The sequence below is a fragment of the Vulpes vulpes genome, chromosome 8 (assembly GCF_048418805.1).
Source record: "Vulpes vulpes isolate BD-2025 chromosome 8, VulVul3, whole genome shotgun sequence".
Lineage (NCBI taxonomy): Eukaryota > Metazoa > Chordata > Mammalia > Carnivora > Canidae > Vulpes > Vulpes vulpes.
In genome coordinates, this window is record NC_132787.1 from 62961299 (window position 1) to 62982252 (window position 20954).

General features: G+C 41.3%; 2 protein-coding genes across 43 annotated transcripts in view; one reads left to right on the plus strand and one right to left on the minus strand.

Moving 5' to 3' along the window:
• Positions 1 to 3775: 3775 nt before the first annotated feature.
• MTHFD2 (methylenetetrahydrofolate dehydrogenase (NADP+ dependent) 2, methenyltetrahydrofolate cyclohydrolase) lies at positions 3776 to 19098 on the plus strand. The gene is made up of 8 exons (XM_025994522.2): positions 3776 to 3970; positions 9469 to 9653; positions 10837 to 10959; positions 11357 to 11509; positions 11991 to 12098; positions 13761 to 13853; positions 14246 to 14371; positions 16053 to 19098. The coding sequence occupies exons 1-8, from the start codon at positions 3870 to 3872 to the stop codon at positions 16214 to 16216; spliced, it is 1053 nt and encodes a 350-aa protein (XP_025850307.2). The 5' UTR covers positions 3776 to 3869; the 3' UTR covers positions 16217 to 19098.
• SLC4A5 (solute carrier family 4 member 5) overlaps positions 17956 to 20954 on the minus strand; it is a 104653-nt gene continuing 101654 nt past the window's right edge. For 28 of the 42 annotated variants that reach the window (XM_072766945.1, XM_025994521.2, XM_072766949.1 and 25 more), the window contains one exon: positions 17956 to 19935. In XM_072766945.1, coding sequence (XP_072623046.1) covers positions 19770 to 19935 — 166 coding nt within the window. In that variant the 3' untranslated portion in view covers positions 17956 to 19769. The remainder of the gene's footprint in view (positions 19936 to 20954) is intronic. The other 14 variants (XR_012003097.1, XR_012003094.1, XR_012003095.1 and 11 more) reach the window with 1 other exon arrangement.

A 20954-nucleotide genomic window follows, 5' to 3' on the forward strand; every position in this document is an offset into this window, starting at 1 on the left:
GGTTCTACAAGTCATCATGCTCAGTCTTAAAATCTGTAGGACACGCTCTTGAGTTAGAGACAGATGGGGCTAGGCAGAGAAAGATAAGGGAAAGGCCCAAAGTCGGGATCCCATAAATCTCTGGGCTCCCATAAATCCCAAGGACACCAAAAGGCCCAGAGTCAGGCTCTTACCCATCCCAATGAAACAGAGATAAGGCAGCAAAAACAGAGAAAAAAAATTAAAAATAAATCTGGCTCCCTAGCTCCAAAATTTTAGGGAGTATCTCCCCTTGATGGTTACCAAGTAATCATAGAAACTCATCAGATCACAAAGAAGTAAGTCATTAAAGGTGTTATCAAATAGTCCTTCCTCAAACCAAGACTGCACAAGAATCTCAAGGCCACAAGCTTCGTAATCAGTTCTCAATCCAAGACTGCCACTAAAAGCCCTCAGTGGCAACCCTGTCAGGACTCCTCTCACTTCTGAGAGCTTTCTCTCTATCTTTGCTTAATAAACTTTTATCGCTTTACTCACTCTCTGTTGTCCATGAGACTCATTCTTCGACTCTGTGAAACAAGAATCAAGCTCTCCTGTATCTCTCTGACCTACACAGTCCTTCACATCTGCCCTTTGAGGGTTCTCAGTACCACATTATTTTTCTTACCTTCTTTTCTTGTTCACTGTATGTCTACCTTATCCCTAAGTGCCATGAGGGTAGAAATCTTACTGGTCTTTTTCTTTTTTCACTTGTTCTTTTCTTTTCTTTTTATTTATTTATTTATTTATTTATTTATTTATTTATTTATTTTTATTTATTTATGGGAGAGAGAGAGAGAGAGAGAGAGAGAGTAACCAAGTGGTAAGTGGTGGGGAGGGGCAGAGGGAGAGAGAATCCTGAAGTGGACTCCCCACTGAGCATGGAGCCAGACGTGTGCTTGATCCCAGGACCCCGACATCATGACCTGAGCTGAAACCAAGAATTGGTAGCTTCACCAACTAAGCCACCCAGGTGCCTCCACTGGTCTTTTTCTTTTTTTTAATTTTGAAAAAATTTCAGACACATAGAAAGGTTGCAGGAAAAGTTTAGAGAACGCTTGTATGCTCTTCACCTACTTCCCGGTTGTTAATATGTTACATTTGCCATATGCTTTCTCAGTTTCTCTCTTTATATATATACATCATTATGGACTGCACTGTGCCTTCCCCCAAATTCATTTGTTGAATCCCTAATTCCCAGTACCTTAGAATGTGACTGTATTTGGAAATAGAGCCTTCAAAAACATAATGAAGTTAAAATGAGATGGTTAGAGTAGCTCCAAATCCAATCTGATTGGTGTCCTTATAAGAAGAGATGATTAAGACATCCGGAGAGAGATAGCAGAAGTGTACTGCCATAAAGAAAAGGCCATGTGAGGACACTGAGAAGGCAGCCATATGTAAGGCAAGGAGAGAGGCCTCAAGGGAAAAAAGAAACAAACAAACCCAAATGTATTTCCAGCCTCTAGAACTGGGACAAAATAATTTTATTGTTTGGGACACCTGGGCGGCTCAGCAGTTAAGCATCTGCCTTTGGCTCAGGGCGTGATCCTGGAGACCTGGGATCGAGTCCCACATCGGGCTCCCTGCATGGAGCCTGCTTCTCCCTCTGCCTATGTCTCTGCCTTTCTCTCTGTGTCTCTCATGAAAAATTTTTAAAAAAATTTCTGTTGTTTAAACTACCCAGTCTGTGATATTCTGTAGTGACACCCTTAAAAAACTAATATTTATATGGGTGACCCTTGAACCACATAAGTTTGAACTGCTTGAGTTACCATGTAGAATTTTTTCGATAAATACAGGACTATAATGTATTTTTCTCTTCCTCGTGGTTTTCTTGGTAATGTTTTCTTTTCTCTAGCTTACTTTATTGTAAAAATATATATGGTATAATACATATAAAATATGTTAATTGACTGTTCATGTTATTTGGAAGGCCTTTGGTCAACAGTAGGATACTAGTAGGATATATATAGAATATATATACGCATTTCCTGAACCATTTGAAGACATGATGTCCCTTTATTTCTAAAGGCAAGTACTTTCTTTTATGTAATCACAATATAATTAGCTAAAGCAGGAAATTAACACTGATATCATGCTATTAGCTTATCTACAGATTTATTAATATTTGCTAATTGCCCTGTAATATCCCTTAAGCAAAGAGAAAGGAAAAAGAAAAATGAAATAAAGAAAAGAAAAATAATCTTTTGGTCCCAAATCACACATTACATTTGTCAGGTCTGGAGTCATCTAAAACGGTACATTGTTCTTTGTTTTTCATGACTTTGACATTTTTTCAAAGAGTACAGGCCACTTTTCTTGTAGTACATCTTTCAATTTGGATTTGTTGGATATTTCCTTGAGATTAGATTAAGATCTAATAATATATTCCAAAATTTCAGGAATATGGCTTCTTTCTGGACTGTTTCAGGTCTGTGTTCTCCCCTCTCAATGTGTAAATGAAAAATTCATAACATTTTTTAGGGAACTTAATGGTTTAGAAAAACCACTTCATTCAATTTTCAGACTTGTTAAGAGTTATGAATTGATGTGTCCTCCTTAATGCACCATATTGTGTGTTTGTCTCCTTAATGATGGTGTAATTTGCACCTCTTGTTTAAGGTCATGACTTTCAGGGCCGTGTGGGTGGCTCAGCGGTTAAGCATCCGTCTGCCTTTGGCCCAGGGCATGATCCTGGAGTCCCAAGATCCAGTCCTACATTGGAGTCTGCTTCTCCCTCTGCCAGAGTCTCTGCCTCTCTCTCTCTCTCTCTCTCTCTCTCTCTCTCTCTCGGATGAGTGAATAAATAAAATCTTAAAAAAAAAAAAAAAAAGGTTATGACTTTCAGGTTTCCTTGTTGTAAGTTTATTATTTCCCCCCTTTACTATTAATAAGTATTTTGTGGGAGAGATTCTTCAACACTTTATTTTTACTTTATTGTAAAAATATATATGATATAATACATACAAAATATGTTAATTGGCTGTTCATGTTATTTGGAAGGCCTTCTGCAAAAAGGACAGCCAGATAAAATACAGGAAGCCCAGTTTACTTTTAATTGCAGATGACCATCGAATACCATCCTTTGTCTTTTCAAAAAAATTTACTTGAGAGAGGGAGTGAGCGCGCGAGACAGCCGGAGCAGGGGCAGAGGGAGAGGGAGAAGCAGGCTCCTCGCTGGCCAGGGAGCCCGCAGTGGGGCTCAATCCAGATCCCACCATCCCAGGACCAGGAGATGGCGACCTGAGCCACCCAGGTGCCCTAATACAGCCAATGCTACCCTAATACAAGTATGACCCTTCCTCCTAAATTATTTGTCTAAAATTCAAATTTAATTGAGTGTCTTGCATTTTGCTTGCAAGATCTGGCATAACCCAGTAAGTTCATCACCTTGTTCCTCATCCAGTTGGATCCAGTTGTTTTGACATCCATCGATGATGGACGTCACTATGATTTCACTATGATTTTGCCAAACAGTTTCTTTCTAACTCCATCGTTCTTCCATCTGCCTGTGTTTCTGTCCCCTATTTTACGGTGCCTGGCACACGGCAGGCGCTCCGACACTCGTTCCAGCAATGAATGAACAAACTCGCCGGCGCTGGCCGGGCCTGGGTGACTCGGGCGGTGTCGGGCAGGGGCTTGCCTTCCTCAGCCAACCACTGCGGGCTCCCGAAGCTTCCGAGCCTCCCCGGGCCCCGCGGCTGGCTCCTCCTGCTCCAATCACAAGCCGGGCCCTGCTGGGAGGGGCCAATGGGTGCCGGCGGGAGGCGGGGCCTGCCACGCGGCAGCGGTATAACCGCGCGGCCCGCGCGCGCGCTTCTCTCCCGGAGCAGACGTCGGCGCGGGTGATGGCTGCTGTCTCCATCGCGTCCACGTTGGCCATCCGGCTCCTCCGGCCGGCGCGGAGCTGCCGCCTCCGCCATCGCCCCTTCCACCTCTCGGTAGTTCGGTAAGAGGGTGCGGGAGCTGGGTCGGCGCCGAAAGCCGCGGGGAGCCGCGGGTGGGGGCCGCCCGGCTCCCCGGGGGCGCCGAGGGACGTTCGGCTGAGCATCTCCGTCCCGGGCGGCGACGGGGCGACGGGGCGGCGGGGCGACGTGGCAGCCGAGCGCGGCCGCAGCCTGCGACCCGGGCGCTCGCTCCGTCGGGCGGGCGGATGCCCGGAGCCATCCTTTCCGAGGGAAGGGGTCTCCGCCACCCCGGGGCGTCGCCCTCTCCCGGGCCAGTCCGGGGGCGGGACGGGGCCCCCGGAGCGAGCGAAGGCGCGGGCGGGCGCGGTAACGCCCAGACTAACGCGGCGGCGTGCGGAGGTGACCGGCCAGAACCCGCCGGCCGCCCGTGGCCGTGTTGCCTGGCGCTTGGGCGAGCGCCGCGAAGGGCTCTCGGAGCAGCCCCGAGTGCGCGCCGGGATCCTAGCGGCGGGGGGAGTTGGTGCAGTCTGATGAAATCCCCGAGCCGGCTTGCTCGCCCGGTGCCCGCGCTGCCCTCCTCCTTCGGGAGGTGGATGTAGCTCCCGCTGCTCTTCAAGCGGCCCCTTTCCCTCCCAAGGAATAAATGTGCTGTGGTCTCCAGGGCTTTGATGCGGCCCACCCGGAGCTAGTCACCGCCGGGCTGAGTAAATTGAAGGGAAAAATACCCGAGAGGAGGAGAGAAAGAGCTCTGATTGCCTTTTCTCAGCGAGGTCATAGGTTGTTGGTTTTTTGTTTTTTGTTTTTTTTTTTTTCTCATTTTTCCAGACCTCAAACTCCCATTCTTAAACCTAGGTTGAAGAGCCTTCTGGGGGCCTGTGATTTCTCTCCCTAAATCTGCGCACTCTCTCGCGCATCTTTAGAGCCTTTGCATTGCCAGTGGGCTGAGCCTTGCAACAGCAGCCCCTTCTTTCGTCCAGGCGCTGCGCTAGGCTGTGTGAATTCAGGGATCATCGTAGGTCTTTTCTCCCAGTGGAACTCCCTTTAGAACACGTGTGTACTTTCCATTCAGTGTAAAAAAAAAAAATGTTACAAGAAGCATTGCCACTGTGCTGTTGTAGCACAGCATGCGGATTGATGTGTCCTTGAAAGAAGACCCGGGCTTTTGTTCTGACCCTGACCTGTCTTCCTGGCCCCATCTCCCGTTACTGTCTGTTCTCCTCCCCGAAGCTCCCTTCCTGAGTTCTGGCCTCCTGTGCCTGTGGCTTTCATGATTGAAGAGATTTCTAAAGATCCTCTAATTCATCACCTAGAAAACTGGACCAGTTTGTTCGCTCTCCAGTAACAAATGCCCTCCTTTCACTTGTGTTTCTGAATGAACTTACTAGGCTTCCTCATGTCTGAAGACAATATTATGGTATTTATGGTTTCCTTGTATTGCTTTGATCACTGATGGCCAGGAAATGTAAAACAATAATATCTTTTATGAGTCTGCATGTATTCCTTTTGGGGGTGGTGGTGGAGGGTTTCAGGAACGTAGACTCCTGGTTGGAGAGCTAGTGCTATAGTAGACTGGGGTGTAGGGGAAAATGGAACTTTGGAGACAGAGGGTTGTTTGTGTTTGAATCTTATTTTCTACCGTCCTCACTTTCCACTTTTGTATGCCAGAGTTAGTATAATAGCCTAAGGTAAGTGAGACTAATGTATGTAAAGTTCTTGGCAAAATACCTAGTGTTTAATAGATATTAGTTGCATCCCCCTTTGTATCTTTCTTTACTCATTACTGGTTCCATTAATTAGTAGATAACTGAACTCTTTCTAGAATAATCTGTTCATGAATTGTAAATTGCACCTGGTAATTAATTTTTAAAAAATATTTTATTTATTTCAGAGCCAGAGACAGAGAGACAGAGAGAGAAAGAGCACAAGCAGGGGGAGGGGCAGAGGGAGAGGAAGAAGCAGACTCCTCCCTGAGTAGGGAGCCTGATGCAGGATTCGTTCCCAAGACCCTGAGAGCATGACCTGAACCAAAAGCAGACACTTAACTGACTGAGCCACCCAGGCTCAGTTAATTATCACTCCCGATAATTAATTTTTTATGGAAGATTACAGTGCTTTGAAAAGCTATTGAATTAAAAAAGTGAAGATGCTACTGAGTTGGATTTAATTTTATTTGAACAGTCCTTGCAACTTCTTTCTAGTCTATTCATTCATTTTATTTTATTCTCTCTTATAATTTTAATCAATTATTAAACATATCCGTGAAACGCGTTTAATTCCTACATAAGTGTTAGCTAGTATAGTTCATACATTTTGGATTTCCTGTGGGACTGTGCTGAGTCTCTTTTTCTGTTTCTTTTGGGGTAGCAGTTGCTTTATCTGCCCTTTGGCAAAAGAGATGATGGGAAATTAGGTAATGACTCACTGGCAGGACTGTGTTTCACATTTTGCAGAGTTGTATATGTAGAGGAGGGCTAAAACACCTTATATTAGAGAAGATACTCATTGTGTTGTGGCTTTGTTTTTGGTTCTTTTTGCTGTCTAACAGCTTTTTAAAAGCTAATTGGCATAACATCCAGAACCTGCCTTTGGCACTTGGAACACTGGGCTCTCCCAGAACCCTGTGTTCTTAATTTTAGTATATCATTCTTAGCTCAAATGTGCTGCTACCGTTTTGTCTAAGTGTATTGCTTTCAGATTTTTTAAAAAAGATTTTAATTATTTATTTGAGAGAAAGAGAGTGCTGGGGTGGGGAGGGTGGGAGCAGAGGGAGAGGGAACCAGCTTGTAGCCATATGGGGGGTGAGTAGTGTCTATCCCACAACCCTGAGATCATGACTTGAGCCCAAGGCAGACACTTAACTAACTGAAGTTAGTTAGGCGCCCCTTAAAAGGAACTTTTTAAGAAAATGCAATTAAAGGCACACATATCCTTATGAGTGTGTAAGTAAATATATATATTATATTAAGGATATGCATGTGTATAAATCTAACCAACGAAAGAGAGTAAGAAATTAATGTTTCTTGAATATATGTGCCTTGTACTTTGTTATTTCATTCAGTATAAATCACTGTCGTAAGCTCTTTTATTTTTTTTTTATATTTTTAAAAGATTTTATTTATTCTTGAGAGACACACACACAGAGAGAGAGAGAGAGAGAGAAGGAGAGACACAGGCAGAGGGAGAAGCAGGCTCCACGCAGGGAGCCCGATGTGGGACTGGATCCCAGGACTCCAGGATCACACCTGGGCCGAAGGCAGGCGCTAAACCGCTGAGCCACCCCGGGATCCCCTGTTGTAAGCTCTTTTAAAATAATCTTTCATTCTACAACATTCCAGGGTTGGGAATGCATTTTTGGACTGGGGCTGTTCCCCAGGAATGTTGCTAGAGGTGTTTGTATCCAAAGCCCTTTGAATGAAGCCACTTCAACTCTAAATCTAAAATAGATTTGCGAATGTTAACATGTTTTCAGTTCCTTATATACCATGTGCATATGTGAAATGCTGTTATCTGTTTTGTGCTATGCTTGTGTTATTACATAAAATTTGGGTAATAGTACTTGGTTTGCTATAAAATTTTATCTTTTTACTACCCCCCAAGATATAAATACAAATTAATATAAGGTTTAGATATGAAATTACCCCTTTATATCTAAGACATTTCAATCTGGTTTAAAATAGGTATTTAATCTTAATGGAAAGAAGCATGGAAGGTTTAAAGACCGTTGAAGCTTTAAAATTCCATTTTAAATAACAGTAGTCTTAAAAATGAATCATACGTGGGTGCCTGGCTGGCTCAATGGGTGGAATGTGCTACTCTTGATCTCAAAGTTGTCAGCTTGAGCTCCATGCTTGGTGTAAAGATTACTTAAAAATAAAATCTTAAAAAAAAAAAAAAATGAATTCTATCTGACCATACAAGATAACCAGTACCTTGGTGTTATCCCTGAGAATTGGATATGTGTTCTAAGGGGAAATTTTCTTAATATTTCAGACAATCATGTGTCTCATTGGTCTTGAGGTTGAAGCATCCTTCATTGATACTGAGACTGAAAACTAAAGGGAAAGACTTGTTTCCACTGAGACCTTTATGCTTAAGGAGCAGGTGCTTAGCACACATGAAGTATTGGGAACTTTATTGTAAGGACATGTATGGAAATAAGAAAGGCAGGAATCTTCCACATTAGAACCCAGGAAGAGCTGCATAAACAGTTCCTGTTAGGAAGCAGTGGCCTCTCAGAGGTCTGAACATGGTTTTGGGAACTGGAGGTTCTTTCAGACCCTGACTTTTCTCGTTGCCCCTCCAATAGCAGTTTCCACCTCTCTTGCTCCATCTACTATGAGCATGATCGCTGTTCTGTTTCTACTTTTTTCTTTTTCTTTTTTTTAAAGATTTATTTATTTATTTTATGATAGACATAGGGAGAGAGAGAGAGGCAGAGACACAGGAGGAGAGAGAAGCAGGCTCCATGCCGGGAGCCTGACGCGGGTCTCAATCCCGGGACTCCAGGATTGTGCCCTGGGCCAAAGGCAGGCGCCAAACCGCTGAGCCACCCAGGGATCCCCTGTTTCTACTTTTTTCTACGTCTTTCTTCAGCTTCTCCTACCAACAGGTCCTCCGGTTTGAGTGTGTGAATGTGAAGAGCTTTCGGGGAGAAGTTCTTACAGTCTAGTTACCTACCACTGCTGCTGTTGCAGTGAGCTTTTGCACCAGCTGGACCAGTGGCCTGCCTAGAAATTGTCGTCCCCTGGTGTCAGATGCTCCTGGTCTGTGGCCACCAGGGCCCCAGGGCACACTGTCACCGATGAGATAGAACCTCCTCTAGTCCCCTGCCAGCCCTTATTCTCACTGGGAAAGTCTTCTCTAGGAGGGCTGTGGGGAGCAATGGTAATTTTGAGGTTTGGCCTGTCCAGAATATTGTTTATTGGTTTAATTGCATGACATAATTTATATATGTGAAAGCATCACAGAAACTCAAAGCCAATTGACTTAACTGGGAAATGGTTTGAAACATATGACTAGATGCTAATAACATGTCCAAAACACAGACTACAAAATGGTATATAAGCATATAGGAAACACCATTAACCTCTTAGTGGTGACGGGTCAAATAAAACAGTGCAAATTAAAACAGTGGGAAACTGGGGGCGGGGGGGTGTCTATCTTTTTGTCAGGGGGCAGGAGGCAGGATGGTATAGTGGTGAGAGCCTGGACTCTGGATTCAGAGAGAGCTGGATATGAGACCCAGCTTTGCCAAGTACTAGCCTTCACTCACGTAAACTCTTCAAGCTTCAGGGTAATGCTAGTAACTATGTCAGTCAACGTTATCTTTCTGAACAAGTAGCTGGACACAGATTTGTCACTTTGAGACTGCCCTTCAGATTTCTGTTGTCCCTCAGATTAGGGACCATGTGTTTGAATCTACTCTTTAAGTTTGGGGTAGTTAATAACTTTTTTTTTTTTTTTTTTTGTAATCTGATCTTTTTTAGTTTTCCCAGAAATTTAAGCTATTTGGTTTTGTGACTGTTGTTGCATTCTGCAGAGATGAAGCTGTCATCATCTCTGGAAGGAAACTTGCCCAGCAAATCAAGCAGGAAGTGCGGCAGGAGGTGGAAGAATGGGTGGCATCAGGCAACAAGCGGCCACACCTGAGTGTGGTTCTGGTTGGTGAGAATCCTGCAAGTCACTCCTATGTCCTCAACAAAACCAGGGCAGCTGCCGAAGTGGGTATGTGTCGCTCTCAGACCCTGACTGCTGTTAAATTGTGGCTTATCTGAGGCAAACTCCATTGTCATTCATGATTCGTTTTTCTGATTAGAAGATTCAAGCAGAGGAAGCTGATGTGATTGAACTGTATCCAGAATGTTGTCATAAAGAAGTTAGGCCTTTCTGCCTGGAAGGCTTATAAACTAGGATGGAAAGAAAATGGTTGGTATTCTCAGTGTCTCCTGGATTGTAAGCTAAATTCTGTCTTTAGTCTTAACATTTGACAAGTGACCTTGAACACAGTTTACATCTGCTTTTCTTGAGCAATAAGGAGAGTCTGGCTGAGATGTTTGAGCACTTGGTTAAGAAGGCCTCAGTGATGTGGCCTAGAACACAGTCCTAGGGTTTGAAGGAAAAGACTCTGACTGCTGGAAAGTAGCTTTCAGCTTCTCTACCAACTTAGTCCAAAGCCAATTAAATCATGCGGTGTTAGAGTTTAGAATGCAGAAGCTGAGGGTCTGGGTGATGGGAGGTTTGTGTTCTAGGTCTCACTATACCACTGACTCTGTGATGGTAGATCAGGGGTGTAGGCTTGGCTCTGCCTCTTCCTCCTCCTCTGTGGGTCAGTGGTGTGAGCCCTGGGTGTCCTTCTTTCCTGAGAGGTTGTGAAACCACTGGTGTGGCTGGGCCATGTGCCTGGGCTGTGAGTCCATGGTATACTCTGTTCTTTATCACTGAGGATTGAGGCCTCCTGCTCTTTTCATCGAAAAACCTTTGGAACCTCTAGAAAATAGCAAGCTGTGGTTTCTTAAGATGCTGGGAGGAAACACTATGCAGTAGCAACAACACGGGCTCTGGAACTGGAAGGATTGCCTTCATCACTGGCTGGCTTGTGTTTCAATTTTGCTGAGCCTCAGTCTCCTTGTCTATAAATAGAGGTTCATGAGGATAGTGTAGAATAATGTAGAGAATTGTCAAGCCAACATCCTCTAGCATGTATATTTGTGAAGTTACTTTTTTAGGTGACTTGGGAACTTTTTAGCTACCAGGGTTGGTGTGATGAAGAACCTCTATGTTAGAATGCCATGGCAGGCAACATAGCGTTGCTCAGTAAATGCCTTGAGATATATATATATATATATATATATATATATATATATATATATATTTATTTATTTATTTTAACGTTGGAATTTTCTTACAGGAATCAACAGTGAGACAATTGTGAAACCAGCTTCAATTTCAGAGGATGAACTATTGAATTTAATCAATAAACTAAATAATGATGATAATATAGATGGCCTCCTTGTTCAGCTGCCTCTTCCAGGTGAGTTTTGGACTCTGCCACTTAGAATGATTTCTGAGGAGAGGATTCTTAGCTACTTTATACACCTAGCGCCTCATGTGGATTTGACTTAAAGGGGAGGTAAGCTCAAGAGAGTGAATATCTTATTAGGTATGCACAGACCTACTTAGAATACTAATTACTCTTTGATTTGGAATGGATACAAAATAGCAGCAGAGGAAAGCAGTTGTATAAGAAGACACTGCCTTTGATATTGGCATTTGGCTTTGCCTGGTGTATGTTCCTTCTGTGCAGACTAAGAGGTAAATTATGGAGGTAGAAGGGGAATGGGTTTGCAAGATAAATCAGATAAGCTGGTGTCAAGCAGCGCTAACTACATAACAGTGACTTCAAGCTGCTGCTCTGATTTCTTTTTCAGAGCACATCGATGAGAGAAAGGTCTGCAACGCTGTTTCTCCTGACAAGGATGTTGATGGTTTTCATGTAATTAATGTAGGGCGAATGTGTCTGGACCAGTATTCCATGTTACCAGCTACCCCATGGGGTGTCTGGGAAATAATTAAGCGAACTGGTAGGTATATCCCGTAATTGTATGTCTGTGTTAGTATCATGAAAAGTACTAACTTGCAGTTAGTACTCCCAAGTGGTAATAGACCATATATAGTCCCAGAGTGTACACTCTGGCCACATGTCCCCCAGTCCTGCCCACAGAGCCTGCCTCTCCCAGCAGTTGCCTGTTTTGGCTATTTGCCTATATTGACTTTGTTGCTATTTAATCTAGAGGCCTCCGTAAAGGAAACTTAAGGTTTCATTGTGTCGATAGTGCACACTCATAAAATTTTGTAGCTTCCAGGGTGTTTTGTCTCCTGTTCTTTTAGCCTTCAGGATGTGTAGCAAGTGATGGGCCCCCTTGACTGATGAGGCAACAAGCTTAGAAACTCCCTTCCTTATCACAGTTAGATTGACATTCTAGGCCCTCTGCCTTCCTTGTTTGGTGCTCATTCTAACATAGTCTAGCATTCCTTTTCATACAAATATATGTTTCTTTATAGGCATTCCAACCCTAGGGAAGAATGTGGTTGTGGCTGGGAGGTCAAAAAATGTTGGAATGCCCATTGCAATGCTGCTCCACACAGATGGGGCACATGAACGCCCTGGAGGTAAGGAAATGGCTTTCATAGGAGTGTTTCCTTCTCCCTTATGTGCGAACCTTCAGAGTATCCTGTGTTTGTTAAACTTTGTATTCACGTTTGTTGTAATTTTGTTAACAGATATATGGGGAATAATCTTCCGTAGGAGAAGCTGAACTCCTGTCACCTGAGACTTTATTTATATTCATTTATTGGGGAACTAGTACAGAAATGGATGTGCCTTAGAAATATATTTGAGTTTTGAGTGTAAGCATGGTTAGAGGCAATTAGATATTTTCAATTATGGCTTTGAGAGTTTGAACTAAGAAACAGTTCAAAGTAAGTATCCCATTCTGTGTCATTTGATAGAAAATAATCTTAGGCCATTGAAAAGAATTGACTTGATAAGACTGTAGTGTATCATTACGTCAGGTTCTGATAATTTGTCTGAGAAAAAGACTCCTAAATCAGTTATCACATGTGATTGATGTATGACCTTACCTGATTATATCAGAAATAATGGCAAAACTATATATTTTTAGATACCTTTCAACATGCTTATTTTTTAAACCTTGAGTAATTTTAGTGATATTTTGCTTAGGAAAGATAAAATTCTTGAAAGGCTGCTAAATAGGATAAGGAATAAATGTAATTATAAATGATTCAAAAAAAAAAAAAATGATTCCAAAGTATAGATCTAGGATGAGAGGATAAAAGCTATAAGAAACTGAGTATCTACCCAAAAGATACATAGTAATCCAAAGGGGCACCTGCACCCCAATGTCTATAGCAGCAATGTCCACAATAGCTAAACTATGGAAAGAGTCCAGATGTCCATCAACAAATGAATGGATAAAGAAGATGCAGGTTGTTGTTGTTTTTTTTTTTTTAAGATTTTATTTATTCATGAGATACAGAGAGAGAGAGAGAGAGAGTGAAGAAAGAGAGAGAGAGAGAGGCAGAGACACAGGCAGAGGGAGAAGCAGGCTCCATGCAGGGAGCCCGACGTGGGACTCGATCCTGGGTCTCCAGGATCAGGCCCTGGGCTGAAGGTGATGCTAAACTGCTGAGCCACCTGGGCTGCCCAGAAGATGTGATTTTATGCATACACACATACAATGGAATATTACTCAGCCATCAAAAAAAAAAAAAAAAAGAAATCTTACCATTTGCAACAATGTGGATGGCACTGGAGGGTATTATACTAAGCAAACAAGTCAATCAGAGAAAGACAATTATATGATTTTACTCACATGAAATTTAAGAAACAAAACAGAAATTTATTATTAAAAAAAAGAAAACAGAGGATCATAGGGGAGGAGAGGGAAAAATAAAAAAGATGAAATCATAGAGGGAGGCAAAATGGAAGTTCCTTAACTATAGGAAATAAACAGGGTTACTGGAGGGGAAGAGGGAATGGGTATGGTGTTATATGCAACTGATGAATCACTAAACCCTACCTCTGAAACTAATAATATACTCTATGTTATTAATTGAATTTAAATTAAAAAAGAAACTGGGTATTATTTGTTGAAAAGTAAATTATACTTAGCTGTTCAGAAGATATGATACATGAATTAAGTCAATTACTTCTTCAGAGACAGTGAATTTCTAAAATGGGTTGCCTAGTTGAGACCTAAAACAATCTCAGCTTTGATTCAGAAATTAAGACATGTATTTTTTACCTCCTAGGTGATGCCACGGTTACAATATCTCATCGATATACTCCCAAAGAACAACTGAAGAAACATACAGTTCTTGCAGACATTGTGATCTCTGCTGCAGGTAAGAACCCTAGGGAGGGGATGGCAGGGCCTCGCTGCAGAAGGGTGAGGATAGATCTCTTAGCTTAGAACTTGCCTGCCTCACTGCTACCCATTCACCATTCTTCCGGCAGTGATGCTGTGAGTAGCCCACAAAGATGAGGCGGGAACGGTGCGTGCAGCGTTGGTTTCTGGCTTTCCGCTATCGCCTTGATGGGTGAATGTTACTTCAAAAGCCTCCCAGCATGTCTGTTTACTGTATGAAGTTTCAGTGGTTCCTTGGCTAATGGTTTTTACAGGTTTTCATCAGGCAAGCTAATTAGTTCTTCCAGGTCTCTTAAAAATTGAAATCATACAAGATGGACAGGATAATCTTCCTTTTAGGACTAGTGATCATTCCTCTCTCATTTGCAGGCATTCCAAATCTGATCACTGCAGATATGATCAAGGAGGGAGCTGCAGTCATCGATGTGGGAATAAATAGAGTTCAAGATCCCATCACTGCTAAACCCAAGTTAGTTGGAGATGTGGATTTTGAAGGTAAATGGTATGATTTTCTTAAAATATAAAATCAGTAAATACTACCTTTAATGGATATTTAGAACGGCTTATTTACTTTTAACTTACATTGCTCTGAGGGCACCTGGCTGGCTCAGTTGGTGGAGCATGTGACTCTTGATCTCAGGGTTGTGAGTTTGAGCTCTACATTGTAGGTAGAAATTTATTTTCCTTTTTCTTTCTTTCTTTTTAAATATGACTAGAATTTTATTTTTATTTTATTTTTAAGATTTTATTTATTTATTTATTTATTTATTTATTTATTTATTTATTTATGAGACACACACACACACACACACACACACAGAGAGAGAGAGAGAGAGGCAGAGACACAGAGGGAGAAGCAGGTTCCACACAGGGAGCCTGATATGGGACTTGATCCCGGGATCCCAGGATCACGCCCTGAGCCAAAGGAAGACACTCAACCACCGAGCCACTGAGGCATCCCTAGAAATTACTTTAAAGAAACAAAACAAAACCAGCTTCTGTTACTCGGGTAATTCAAAATACATTTCACATGAATTTAGAGAAATCTTAAGTTATAGTCCTTTTAGAATTATTTTAATTGTTTATATTATAAAATTATGGGGACCAGGTCTAAACTTTTCAGAGAGGTGTTCTTTTCTTAGGGTTACTTCATAATTAAAACAACTTTATCACTTAATAAGTCTGAAAATTTAATGAAGTTACTTTCCAAAACCATCGAGTTTCTTAGAAGGTGTTATAGATTTATCCTTTTCACATTAAGAGGAGAGATCACAAACCTCAAATGTTAAAAATGGTTCAGGAATAAGCCACATTCCTGAATTTTGAAATATAGTAGATTTCTCCTTTGAGTTCCTAAGCTATCATGTTTATCTCAATTTTGTGCTGGTAAACCTATTTCTAGCTTTCTATTTCTAATAAAACAATCAGACACAAGCCTAGGTGTCTAAGAATTTTTCCTTAAGATTGGGTTAGATGGGCTACCCTGGTGGCTCAGCGGTTGAAGTGCCGCCTTCAGCCCAGGGCATGATCCTGGATACCCAGATCAAGTCCCACATTGGGCTACCTGCATGGAGCCTGCTTCTCCCTCCGCCTGTGTCTCTGCCTCTCTAAGTGTGTGTGTCTCTCATGAATAAATAAATAAAAATATTAAAAAAAAAAAAAAAGACTGGGTTAGAAAAAAATCTCACTTCTCACTTTCCAGAAAATTACTTTGCTTGGTGCTTTGAGCAAACAGTATAGTTAGATAAATATAATAAATAAATAGTAAATAAGGTAGAGTAAAATTAAGAAAATATGTAAGTGGTATTAATTGGTAATATATTAATATTAATAATTATTATAATTATAGCTTACATAAAATTAATCCATTGAGGTGTTTCTTTTTGAACTGATTTAATATGGAAGAAAAGTATGGATGGTAAATTATAAGCTATTTAGATGTATAAACATTCGTTGAACAACTCTTACTATATGCATGCTCTTTTTTTAGTATGTTCAAAAGCCTTTACTCCTGGGCAAATATAGATATGACTTTTTTTATGAATTTGAGGCTTATAAAGGTGCATATATATATATATTCTTGCTTTTTCTTTGAATGCTTCTTCCATGGTATGTTAAGATGCATATGTTTCCTTTGCCGTAATTAAGGCAATCTATACATCTTGTTCCTATGTAGGAGTCCGAAAGAAAGCTGGTTACATCACTCCAGTCCCTGGGGGTGTTGGTCCCATGACAGTGGCAATGCTGATGAAGAATACCATTATTGCTGCAAAAAAGGTGCTGAGGCTTGAAGAGCGGGAAGTAGTGAAGCCTAAGGAGCGTGGAGTAGCAAGTAATTAACTGCTGTGTCTTTTATCACGAACAACACTCCAAGCCAGTTCAAGAGGCAAAACAGGCTAATAGAAATGCAATATTTTTTATTTATTTTACTGAAATGGTTTAAAATGCCTTGTATTTATTGAAAGCTCAAATGGGTGGGTGTTTGTGCACATAGCTCTGTAGTACCTCTCACCATGGAGCCCACCAGTATCACGCTGGGTTGTGTGATCCAGCCAAGAGAAGCCATTAACCTAGTGATTAATGTGGAGGACATTGTCCCATTGAGAGCAGATGCTTAACTTTGTCAAGCCACTTCAGTTAAAATTTGCCTTTTCTAGGATTGCATTTCCCAAGTGCTATTCCAATAAGAGTTGATACTCACTTTAGGTTCCAAACCTTTTGAGTTCAACTGGTCAAACCAAAGGAAAAATGTTGCTAGAGAAAATTAGGGCAAAAAGAAAAAAGAAAAAAGAAAAAATGGTAATTGAGTAGGAAAAAAAACCTTACTGTAAGTTACATACATATTGTATGTAAAACTACATGTTAATAGTGTCCTGAGCTGTCATTTCGTGGCTTAGTCAGTTGTAGGGAAAATATTTAGGGTAGTTCCATGTGTGTTACATTCATGAGGCTTCCCCATTTTTCTCTAGGATTGAAAGACTTATTTTATTTTATAGATGATTTGTGTATATTGTCATATTTGGCTTTTCCTCTACCCTTAAACTCCATTGCTATATCTTTGTATTCCTTGGGTGGTGTCTGTCTGGTTTCCTTGGGATATCTTGAAACCTATTTTTGAAAAACAAAATTTGGGCTTGATAATCATTAGGATTAGGGCAGCTTGTATAAGTATGCAACTTAACTTTTCCACCAAAGACTTGTCAGCAGCTGCCTGGTTTTCTCTGATGTACCTGTTGGCTTTGTCCAATCGGTTTTTGAGAACTTGAGTTCATATTGAATTTAATCAGACTTTCTGATTAAAAGGGTTTTTTTGTGTGTGCTTGTTTCACTATTTTTTTTTTTTTTTTTAATAAAAACACTCTGGTGTGGAATGAGTTTCCAAATACTGTATCTTCCTGCTACTGTCCTAGTTGAGACCTAATTACAGTTAATCTTTCTCATTGGATGTAATTGATGTCGATATTCCTGTATTTGGTAATACCTAACTAATCCTGTGCCTTAAACAGACTGATGCAAAGTGCTGTGGAGAAACCAGCCCAGTCCTTTCAATGTGACATCCTAATAGGCTGTGCCAAGCCAGAAGCTTAATCTGTAAGATTCATTTAAATTTCTTAGGTTTATTCTAGGTGTTCTCTAAACCATACAGTTCAATTTACACATTGTTGGATTTACAAAGGACTTCTTGATGTGCTTGCTGACACCCCCACTTCAGGCTCCCCACTCCCTTCTCTCTATATAGTTATTTTTTCAATGTGTGTGTGTTTGATTTGACAGATTGGAAGGTATTTGCTGTGCACATTTTGAGGCTGGGATAGGTCCCTGTGTATTCTCGATTCTCTACCAGGGTTGAGCATTTTGGCTTCCAGGCAGACAGATCCTCTGTTCCTGCTCCAGGCAGCATGAGGTAGAAAAAACAATGGGGAGTAGATTTCCTCCTTGTTCTACCAGCTGCCTTTTGATAGTTTACTGAAGATGAATGAAGATGATAGTTTGCTGGCAATGTTTTTGTAAGTAAGTCTAGCTCACGTCCATATGCCACGTTTGCTGACTTAACCAAAATTATTAAACATGGAGCAAGATGAGCAGACAGGATTAAGTTTTATCAAGTTATAGTTACAAGTAGAAAGAAGGTCTGACCTACTTCATGGAGAAGTAACAATAGGTCAACTTGTTAAAAGCTGTCAAAATTAAAATGTTCATGTATACACAAAATGTGACATATCGGGTGAAAATTACAGTGATCAATTTATAACAACAAAAAATTAACATCATAGTTTCCAACTTGTTTGATTAATCAAGCACATTTACTCCAGAATCCATAATGTTCCTACCATTTAATTTGGACAAAGTGCTATTGGAAATCAGCCAAGTTCTAAACCTGAAATGTTAAGGGTAGATTGTTAGATTTCCCAGGATTGGTGTAGCCAAAGATACAGAATTTATATTTAAGTTCAGGTGATGGTTCTGGATTAGTTGAGCAGCTAAGTCCTTTTGTTGCGATCAGTACAGGTGGGAGAGGTTTAGAGCTTTACCTCTTGGCAGTATCCCTTGGAAGGGAGCCCTGAAATTGAATTTAATAAACACGAGAGTTTTCTATGCACCAGGCACTGTATGAAGCACTGAGAATCGCAGAGGCAATTAGCTGTCCTAGTACCCAAAGTGTTAATGATCTCATGTCATTTGTCTTTAAAAATTAGTAAAGAATAAAGAAAAAAGCACCTACATTGGTCATTTTGAGTAAATATAGTAACTAACCAAAGTGATTTACTCAAGATTCAAATCCATAGTTGTTCCGGAGACAAAGTAAATGTCAGATGCATTGTGGCTATCAGACACAGAGTAGGTGTTAAATAAACAAAGTTGGCATTCAGTGGGGATAGAAGATAGACTGATATTAAGTTTCATGAGAACAGTTTGCCTCTTTATTAAGTCATTAATCTACCCGGCTTGCTTCCAATCATTCCTTTAAAGAACTAATCTAATACTACAAAGTTATAATCTGATATTTTACATTAGCTCTGCCTAACAAGCAGGGGTCATGTGGATGGGAGTTTGACTTTGGGAGCAAGACCATTGAAAACTTAGAGGAAGGACCTATCCAAAGGTAGAAAGAAGTCTTACTCTGTGAAAGATGTGAAAAACCAGTGATATTAAGAGATCAGTTTGTTGATGTAATGTGCTTGAAGTTTCATTTTAACAAGAACAATTTTATTTTGAAAACATTTGCCCACTCTCATGTGTTGGTTCTTTCACTAGCAGACTTTGGGAACTGGCTTTTCAGTCTGGGGAAGCTCCAGTCATGCTTCTGTGCTGGCACAGGGCCCACAGCGCCCGCAGATGGCGCAGAGTTGACATGGGAGCCTTGGAAAACTGTACAACACGGGAAGAGAAGACAGGGCCTTGTAAGCATTTCTTACCATGTCAAGTTGCAAAACAAATTTTCCAGCTTTTGTCTACTGAAGTATGCGCATTTTAATGTTTTTTTTTCAAGACTACTTTAAAATCTAAGCTTTTAAAGAAAAATCTAACTGATATTTATTTCAATAAAAATTTACTATTGCCTCCTTTATCTTAGCTATGTTTTGGGAGGCAAGCATTGTTTTCATTTCAAGAAACAGAATTTCTATCCTGGACTGCATTTTAAAATAAGGTATAACGTTTCTGTTAGTAAAATATTTCTATTTTCCAAACTCCGGAAAGAAGGAGACAGCTCTGCATGTAAGTAGTACGTTTCATCCGCACAGATCAGTTTTCTATCAAGTGGAATGACTCCGTCTGTTTGGCAAATAAGGAAAGTGGCTCAGAGGAGTTCAGGGAGATGGCCCAGACCTCACAGTGAGATGCAGCCATGTCCTCCCCCACGAAGAGGAAGCTGGGCCCGGGGCCAGCTGCGTCAGAGGGTGGTCTCGCCATCCGTTTCTCTTCCATATCTGTCTACGTCTGTGAAGTCACAGTCTGACTCCATTTCTATCTTCACCTGTGGCACCATGAACACTGGGCTTTGTGAGTAGTTGAAAGCAGGTGAAGCCGGACAGGAAATTCTGAAGTGCAGTGTGATGCTGCGTGAGAAAGAGAGGGAAGGAAGAGTGATTTATCTAGCACGTGGTGTTTTCCACGCTATCCCCCAGAGCAGAGCTCTAATGCAAGTACTTCTGTCTTTGATTCTGAAGTCTCCACACACCGTGGCAATGAGCAGTGTCCTCTGCGCTTGGCCTTTAGCTGCGCTTACTGAGCTAGGTTTGCCAGGAGTCTCAGCCTGGTCTTCACCTTGCTGCCAAGGTGAGCTTTCTGGATCACAGATCTGTCTGTGATTCCCACTGTTTGAAAGAGAGAATCCAAGCTCCTAATTCTGTTTGGACTCTTGATTACCCCTAGTTGAACTGCCAGCCATCCCGGCAGTCTTCACTGTGTGTACATTTTCAAATGGTATTTCAGGTGTGTTCCCACTTTTTGTCTTTACTCTGTATACTTGGGAGGTTCCTATTTATTGTTCTTGGACTCTCCAGATAAGGCAGCTCCCTCCCTTAGACACTGCCCTTTCTCTTACGTGTGCTCCATTGTTCCGGTTCACAGTGCTGTACGTCTCTGTTCATAGACCTGTCTTTCTATATCCCCAGGAATTGAATGTCATGCCTGATAGGTCATGGATGCTTAATCTTTGTTAAACTAGATCATGTTGCTGAGCCTTTTACTTCACTGAAACGGGACCCTGTTCAGTGGCCTCTGCTTCTACCTACTTTCATAGATTTGGTAAAACACCAATGTAGCTGGGAGATGCCATCACTAATTACCAACTTTTCTTAATTTCTGATCTTGTCCCATGTTTGTATATGGAAATGCCCTATCCTGGCCCAAATTTTCTCTCTATGGGCTGAAATTGGGGCAATTAGAGATTCAATTTGGTATAGCCTACTTAAAAATGAAAATACATCAGGATAGATTGCTTTTCTCCTAACACCTTTCAATAAAAATCAGTGACAATGTAATTTGTAGGAATCCTGACTGGGGAGGTGGAATGACAAGGCAGGCAGAGATGAAATGTGAACACATGACATTCCTGGGCTAGAGTGGCCTTGGG